General features: G+C 32.7%; 1 protein-coding gene across 1 annotated transcript in view; it reads left to right on the top strand.

The window, feature by feature from the left end:
- Positions 1 to 9,469, top strand: part of LOC107688266 (thrombospondin type-1 domain-containing protein 7A-like) — a 92,795-nt gene that overhangs the window by 54,297 nt on the left and 29,029 nt on the right. Inside the window, exons 10-13 of the mRNA XM_016485889.1 lie at positions 474 to 609; positions 1,015 to 1,118; positions 3,965 to 4,159; positions 5,657 to 5,920. Coding sequence (XP_016341375.1) covers positions 474 to 609; positions 1,015 to 1,118; positions 3,965 to 4,159; positions 5,657 to 5,920 — 699 coding nt within the window. The remainder of the gene's footprint in view (positions 1 to 473; positions 610 to 1,014; positions 1,119 to 3,964; positions 4,160 to 5,656; positions 5,921 to 9,469) is intronic.

Raw genomic sequence — 9,469 nt, 5'->3', positions numbered from 1 at the left:
TCTATCTATCTATCTATCTACCTATCTGTCTGTCTGTCTGTCTATCTATCTATCTATTTGTGTCTGTCTATCTATCTATCTATCTATCTATCTATCTGTGTCTGTCTGTCTGTCTGTCTGTCATCATTCTTTCAGTTGTTCTATCTGTCTATCTATCCATCTATTTATCTATCTATCATTTGTTCATTTGTTACATCTATCGTTATATTTATCTACCCATTATTCCTTATATTTATCCGTTTATCGTTTGTTCTATTTTTATCTGTCATTTGGTCATTCTTTCTATTGTTCTATCTGTATCTTGTTCTATCCATCTATCATTTGAATTGTTATATCTGTGATTTGTTCATTGTATCTGTCAATTGTTCATTCTGTCCATTGTTATATCCATCTACCCATCATTCGTTATGTCTAACGACTCTATCTATCTAGTAGAATTTGTCATGATATTAAATTAGTTTTTAAAACGACAGGTGTGAATGGGCAGAAGAATAAACAGTTTCGCTATCGAGTGATCATCCAGATGCCAGCTAATGGAGGTCAGGAGTGTCCAGACGTCCTTTATGAAGAGAAAGACTGTGCGACTCCATCTGTCTGTCCGGGTTACAGGTACACCTTCACCCACAAGAGCTGCCTCTGCACTATCAGCTATTCTGTGCTGGATTTCACATTTATTGACATTCAGGATAGATTTTTGCTAAAAATGACCTTCTCGAGTAAATAAAGATATGTTCACTTATAGAAATAGTTCACCCCAGAATGAAGATTCTGTCATCATTTGCTCAACCGCTTAGCATTCAAAACCTGTATGCAGCTTTTTTCTGTTCGGTAGTGAAATGGTTAATCCTGATGAAAAGATGTTATCAGATTGTGGGCAGCTTAATTCAAATGAGTTCATTTTCCAAGACATTGGGTTTCCTGATATTTTTTCAAGTTAAGGCAGCTAATTAGGATTTCCAGTGCAGTAACTGATCAACCTTTACAAATAAATATGATATCGCTTTGAAATTGCAGGTGGAAAACGCACAAGTGGCGTAAATGTCAGCTGGTCCCATGGAGCATCCGCAGAGACAGTAAAGGAGCTCAGGAGAACTGTGGAGCTGGAGTCCAAACTAGAGGTACGTCAGCTGTCATGTTACACACTCACATTCACTAAACAGTATTCCTGCATAACCTGTGTCTTATTCACTAGCCGCCTGCAGTCGAGAATTACAGTGCGCAAAATGCATTCTACACAGAATTTGTGCGTATTTGCATAATTCCTTTAATCGGATGCTAAAGCAACTCAGGCAGAGTGTGCACAATTTATTCTTAGTGATTTCCGGCCACACTGTCCAAATACGTTTCTGTAGCTGTGAAATCTTATGCAACAGCCATAAATTTGGTATAATATCTGATCTAAGATCTCCTCTTGAATCTGTGGATTGCTTTTCTCTCATTTGCGTTCTGCTTTATTCCTCAGAGTCTGTCGCTTTCAAAAATGTATTATTATTTTCAGTTTTCCAGTTGAAGTTGACAAAGTGTTTTCATAATTGTTTTAGGTGCTCTTTTCTTTATTTGTCCAGTTCTTTTAGAGATTCCTGTCACTCTTGAGGCCGTGAAAGACTTTATTACGTATTATCCTGGTATAGATACTGGTCTGACAAGGGCTTCCATCACACTAGACTTCACATTTGCCCTTCAGTGCATGTCAGGAGCAGAAGCAATCCTTCAAACTCTTGGTCTGATTGCTCTTGACAGTACGGAAGGACGTTGTTGTGTTGGCGTTATCACTCTATTGAACTCTGTAGTGGCCTAAAGTTTGACCTAATGGTTCCTGTTTACTCATCTTCACGTCACTACCAATGTGACTGCGTCTTAATAGATTACACAGCTTCACCAAAATGACAACAGCTTAACAGGCCTGTCTTTACAGATGTAGTAGCTTTCTGAACCACTCATGTTGAACACATAAGTGAGATATTGTAACTGTTTATTAATAGATTAAACTGAGTTATGGTGACAAGCTTAATAGTGGTGCAAATACTAAGCTAATAAATATATTTTATTTCATTTTATTTTATTTTATTTTGTACCAGCCATTCCTAATATAGTATTTAATCATTACATTATTTAAATATAATTAATCATTTTTAATAAAAAAAAAAGCTTTTTAAAGCTGATAATGTCAGTGCATGAAGCATTTAAAATTTTAGCAATAATGTGTTATTTTATTTTATATTATTTTGTTTTGTATTTTACATAAATGTACATAATGCTCTCTGTATTGTCTATTTTTTTCTGTATCAGTGAGTTTAATGTACTTTCCCTTTTTATTTTGAATAAACTTTATTATCAGATTTGCACAGTTATAGAAGCCATGGGGAGAAAAAAAATTGTCATCAAGCTTAATAGTGGTGCAAATACTAAGCTAATAAATATATTTTATTTCATTTTATTTTATTTTATTTTGTACCAGCCATTCCTAATATAGTATTTAATCATTACATTATTTAAATATAATTAATCATTTTTAATAAAAAAAAAAGCTTTTTAAAGCTGATAATGTCAGTGCATGAAGCATTTAAAATTTTAGCAATAATGTGTTATTTTATTTTATATTATTTTGTTTTGTATTTTACATAAATGTACATAATGCTCTCTGTATTGTCTATTTTTTTCTGTATCAGTGAGTTTAATGTACTTTCCCTTTTTATTTTGAATAAACTTTATTATCAGATTTGCACAGTTATAGAAGCCATGGGGAGAAAAAAAATTGTCATTTTTACCCCCGGAAAAAGTATGGAAATGAATAAAATATTAAAAGTAATGAAAACTTCTATAGTGAATATTAATGTTATTGGACATAAGTATAATTACATTCAAAAAGATTAACATAAAAAAAAAATGTTATCAGCATTTTAAATGACATATATATATATATATATACACATACATACATAAAATAAAATAATCGTTTTGAATTACTCATACCATGATAAGAAAAGATTTTGTTATTCCGCCCACCCCTAAGTGCATCTTGTATCTTAAATGTATTATTTTGACAGTCATTTTCCTCTTACAGGAATCTGTTGACCTGCGCAGACAGGCAGTCATGAGCAATCAAATCATCGATGCTCGTGGACGGAAGTTCTCCAAGCGCTTGGTGGATATTAGAGAACTCAATGAGCAGGCCAAAGTCATTGACGATCTCAAGTAATGTCAACCTGACTAATAATATATCTCAATCTGTTGTTTTCTGCCTAAAAGAAATCCCTATAATTCTTGATTTTTTTCTCTCTATCTCTAAGGAAACTGGGAGCAAGTGAAGGCACCATAAACCAGGAAATCCAGCGCTATCAACATTTAGAATCTGTTGCTGTCAATGATATCCGTCGGGATGTGCGCAAGAAGCTACGGCGCTCCAGCATGCGGGTGAGAGACTTGATTAAGCTCAATACATTGTAAGCATGGTGGAGATGAAATAGTTAACACGTTTGGAAATATTTCGAATAAAAAGGAAAAAATAAGATAAAACAAAACATAAGCCTATATCAGTCATATATTTTGCTGTGTGTCACATGACAAGCATGACGAGTAGGACCCATAGCTTTTTATATATTTTAAAATTCTACAGTGAATATAAATGGTTATGCTATGCTATAAAATAAAGATATGGCTAGATATTGTCTTACACAGAATTACACAGAAATACCGCAAGAATATCTATAAAATGTGCTTATAATAATAATAATAATAATAATCCAGAACAGATGGAAAAAAATCATTGGATTATATAAAAACTACAGAAATGTAATGCATAATTTAAACTGGTTTCTGATCAAAGTGAACAGCACGACTCTCTCTCACTTGTCATTTCTATAAATAAGCATCTTCTGTTCACCTGCACCTTTTCTCTCTGGTGTCTGGTGCTCTGTGTAATCAGCAGGAGTCTCAGCGCTGTGTTTGTGTGTGTGATCTGCAGCTATCTCGTGTAGGCAGCTGGATGGTACAGTGGCTGATGTGGTTCAGTGTCTGAAGTTTGCCAGCAGCATGCCGGTTATGAGCCAGCCCTGCCAGTTACCGTGCCGAGACGACTGCCAGCTCACCAACTGGTCCAAGTTCTCTCCTTGCACCTCGGACTGCGTAGGGGTCCGTACGCGGAGGAGAGCTCTCATGGGTAATTAGGACATATGCATCATTAACACTGTGGTTTGAACTCAGAAGGTTGCTGGTTCCATCCCAGAATGGAGTGAGGTATTTCTACTAAATGCTAAATGACTTCTAGTACAAGATTCAAGGCATTATTGGATGCATATGGATATATTCCATTATATATAATCTGATATACTTCACTTTATCATAGGCCATAAAATACTTAAGTGTGTTTATTGGGTTGGGCAATACACTTTTTTATATCAATATTCATGATATTTATACAATTGTTTAAAAGGTTAAAATTCAGTAAAAAAAAATGTTGAAACATTTTTTATATACACTTTTTAAAGAAATCTCTTAGGCTGACCAAGGTGAAGTTATTTTAGTAAACTAAAACTGAAACTAAACGTAAAATAAATAAATAAATAGGTAAATAAATAAATGACTAAGTAGATGTAAAATAAAATAAAATATATTTTTTATTATAACTCATTGCCAATGCAACATTTCGCATTTTAATGTAGTTCAACCTGATGTACTAAAATAGCAAAAACTAGGGATACAACGATACCATTTTTTCAGAGCCGATCTGATTCAATCCAGAAAATTCTATTGGCCGATACCGATACGATCCAATACCAGCGCAGTTTTTCTCAACTAGGCATTGTAGAATTTATATACTACTTTGATGACCTGATCGTCAATCTTTTGTGTGTTGAACACAATCTGCTAAATACAGACAACTTCATTTTAATGAAAAATAACAAATGAAAAATATATTTGATCATAATCTATGACAAAAATACTATTATAAACTAGGTTAGTGGATAATTTAGCAGCAAACGTTAATCTAGAAAAATCATGACAATAACACAGAATAGTAGGCGTACAATATCGGATTTGGATAGTTTTATTTATTGATTTATTAATTTTTGGGTCGTTTAAAAGAACAGCATTTATTTGAAATAGAAATCTTTTGTAACTTTATAAATATCTTAATTGGCACTTGATCAATTTAACGTGTCCTTGCTGAATAAAAGTATTAATTTCTGTCAAAAAATATATTGACTTCAGACTTTTCATCTGTAGAGTATTATAATTTATTCAATCCCTTTTATTTATATACACCAATATAACAATACATAACTACATTTTCTGAAGAAAATGTGAGTGGTATCTAATAAACCTGTGTTTATTTTTACAATAACATTTAAAATATGAAAAATAATGAATTAATCATATATTGGCAACAAAAATCTCATTCATGAATATTAGATATATAACCCAGCCTGAGGTATTACCATGATAAAGCACAGCATGTTATTGCCTCATATCATGTCCAAAAATCATGGTAATATGATTATAATTTTGGTAAGTATTAGTCCAGCCAGTCATGCAGCTGCAAGACACGGTGGATCTGAGGCAGTCGGGAGGTTTAGAGGTGACCTCAGCGCTCATGACTCATTCATTAGTGAGCTTAATTAGTGCCGTAATCAACACTTACTTCCTCTGATTACAGGAAAAAGCAAGAAGAAGGACAAGTGTAAGAACAGCCAGATGTACCCGCTGAGCGAGACCCAGTACTGCCCCTGTGACAAATACAGCGCCCAGTCGGTGGGAAACTGGTCTGATTGCATCCTGCCCGAGGGCCGCGTGGAGAACGCCGCAGGCATGAAGGTGCAGGGAGACGTGAAGGAGTGTGGACAGGGCTACCGCTACCAGGTCATGGTGTGCTACGACCAGGACAACAGGCTTGTGGCGACTTCACGCTGTAACAGTCACGGTAAGGTGTTCATCACGTGACTCTGAGCATAGAGTTGACATCATGACATAATTATAGTTAGCTGACTGTGCTAAGTTACCTTCCTGGACGGCACTAAACTAATTTATATTAATAAGCCAAGCCAAGCCGTGGGTTAAATTCCCAACCCTTGAAGATTTGACGGTTTAAATGTATGGCCTTGCAGACGTACTAAGCACACATTTTTAAAAAGCAGCTTGAAAAATCTTGGAAATATATCAATTTTAAATATTTCTTATGAAAATGTATCCGGTTTTGCATACAAAAAAAGCATTCACATGTAATTTGCATACAAAAAATGACAAAAAGACATCCCATTGTAATAAATGTTTTTTATTATTCAAATTTTTTATTATTATTTAATTTTTTATTATTTTTAATATTTTTTATTTTATTTATAAAATAATATTCCCAGTCTTAATATAGAATTTAATGATTATGTTATTTAACCATGTTTTTTGATAATTATAAGTGCTGGAAGCATTTCTAACTGGAGCGTGATAAATATTTTTTTAAGATAATATAATCATGAAATACTATATTAAGATATGTATGTATGTATACACCCAGTCCACCCAGTCTTAATATAGTATTTAATGATTATGATAATATAAGTGCTTTCGTATTTAAAATTGGAACTTAATAAATACGTTTTTATTTTATTTTTTTATTTTTTTATTACCAGCCAGTCTTAATATGGTATGTATTTATTTATTTATGTATTTAAGCTAGTAATGTAAGTGCTTTTATTAAGCCTTTAAAACTGCAGCTTAATAAATAATTTATATTGTTTATTTTTTATTTGTTTTTTCAAAGTTGATAATATACTGTAAACGTCAGCATTTTGTATTTTTTATTTTAATTTTTAGTTTTTATTTTACTTAATGTTTAAAATAATTGTATTTGTTTAATTGTAATTTAAAATATAAGCTGGTTTTTGAAGTTTTTTTATTAGGTTTCCATAGCCATGGAAAACCCAGACAAAATAAAACTGTAATTAAGTCATGCTATAAACTATTCTGTTTTATAGCATGGTTATTATAGATAAAAAAGATGGTTGTATACAAAAAAGCATGAGAAAATCAAGCATTCATGTCTAAATTTGCTAAGTGCAACGTCAAGTCCAAATTGCAGCTTTTGTCTGGCTATAAAGCGTGACATTTAAGGACAGGTAAATCACACCTTCAACTGATCATGTGTTGTTTCATCCCTATTAATTTGTCTCTGTCTACAGCTTCCTCTCTCTCGTGACCTTTCCTCTCCTCTGTCTTTAGCTGATCTCTCCGTTCGTGAATCTTTTGGTGCATTGCTCTCTTAATCTTGTTATTTGGATGACGAGCGGACTGGTATGAGTGCCAGGCGCTGCTCGCTTGACTGTGTCCTCTGCCCGAGTGTCTGTTGCGCCCTGCTGATCTGCAGGTATAAATCTCCGGCCCTCATTACAGACCGCATGCTGTCCCGGGACCGGCCTAATCAGAGCTGACATTAACCACTGACAGATACTCTCGCTTTTACAGCACACGGCCCACGTGGGGTTGGGAATCGAGAACGGGTTCTTATTCAGCCCGAATACATTTCAAAAAATGCTTTGAATGTACGAATGATTTTCATGATATCAGGGTTAGAAATTGGTTCTGTAATATAAATATTGTTTATATTTGTAATATAAACATTTTTACGGAAGTTCTAAGCGGCCATGCATTATTATTTTTTCCTTCTGGTTTTCTCGTGATCACGACTTAATTTTCGCGTGATCTCGACATAACGAGTTGTTTTCTTGTGATCACGACTTAATTTTCTCGTGATCACGACATAACAAGAGTTGTTTTCTCGTGATCACGACTTATTTTTCTCGGTATCTCAACATAACAAAAGTTGTTCTCTTAGAAGTTCTATACACATTTATACTTAGGAGTTTCAGTAGAACAACGGTGAACTGCATTCAGATGAGATGTTGTCAGGCCATATGTCAGTAAAAACGAATCTTCGTTGTTATACTGTGCTCGTAACGTGTGCTCTTCAAGAGCATGCACTAATGTGCTGCCGTGCACTGTATTAGGCTATATTAAAGCGCTGTATCATATTCAAACCCAAATGAAACTACGAGTATGCAATGTCTTAGTTATGACGTTAGTTAAGTTATGAGGTTACAAAAAAAGGCAATTAAAGCTGCCTTAAAACTGTGCATGTAAGTATTCATTATTTATGAGTCACATTTAAAGCAGTATCAGACCCGCATCAAGTTCAGCAGCGGCAGCTCTTAAAGTAGCAGCCAAAATATTCAAATAACCAGCTGCCGAGATGTCTGTTATTCAAATAACAAAATAAAAAAGAGGAAATCAATAACTTCTGTAGTTTTAATCTTTATTTAATTTAGAATTCATGTATTTCAGGTAGCTATATGACATTTATTATAATGGGTTTATGTGAAGATTCTTTTAAGTTCACTTAAATTATAAGTTATTTTTTAAAGTCTAATAAATGTTAAATTGATAGCTCTCAAATATACTGTAATGTTGAATGGCTATAGTCAATGGTTAAATATTAGGAAAAAATTCATAGAGACATCAGTTGGACATCAGTGATACTTGCCTTCAGTCATAAAAAAGATGGCATTAAGCAAATATTAAAAATATATTTTCTTTATATTGTTTCTACATTAATTTGAAGATTGAATTTGAAATTATTGCAATATAAAAGTACAATTAAAAAGTTTAATGTTAGGTGGGATTAATCAAGATTAATTTCAGAAAAAAATGTGTGATTAATTAGTTAATTATTTTTAATCGACTGACACCACAAGTTTTTAGATGTAAAATGTGAATTAATATATATATCTATTATAATATCATTTTAAATTATTCATTTATGTACATTTTTATTTATTTATGTATTTATTAAGAATAAATGTTATTAAATATATAAAAAATATTATATGTAAAAAAAAACATAAAACCAGTCACTTGCCAGTAGGCATGGGCCGGTATGAGATTTTGATGGTATGATAACCGTAAGCAAAAATATCACGGTTTCACGGTATCACGGTATTGTCGTTACAGCTCTAAAATGTGTTATTTTTAAATGACTGGGTAAAAAAAAAACAAAAAAAACACTTTTTTCCGCTGAACACAATATATTTTGTTTTTGAGTAACATACAGATTATTAGGAACAGTAGAATTTGTTTATTTTTCTTTGATTTGTTTCCTAAAAGAAGAAAAATAAAGACTGACATCTTTATTTAACCTAAATCTGTAATTACAGTTATTTAATTTTAGTTATATCATTCATATACATATTATAATTTGATTTAATAATAACCCAATTTGAAGCAAAAACAGAATGTTCTGACTAGCTTTGTGAAATTATACTACATTGGTTGGGGTGAGTGACCGTGTACACACAGACACACACACATATATATATATATATATATATATAGTATGCATGAAAATGCTTATATGTATATGAAATTATATAACTAAATTATATGAAATGATATAAATGATATGTATATGTAATGTTGGGGGGGG

The sequence above is a fragment of the Sinocyclocheilus anshuiensis genome, unplaced genomic scaffold, assembly GCF_001515605.1.
Source record: "Sinocyclocheilus anshuiensis isolate Anshui unplaced genomic scaffold, SAMN03320099.WGS_v1.1 scaffold1162, whole genome shotgun sequence".
NCBI lineage: Eukaryota > Metazoa > Chordata > Actinopteri > Cypriniformes > Cyprinidae > Sinocyclocheilus > Sinocyclocheilus anshuiensis.
Note: the sequence above shows the minus strand (reverse complement) of the source record. Positions and strands in the feature narration are given on the sequence as shown.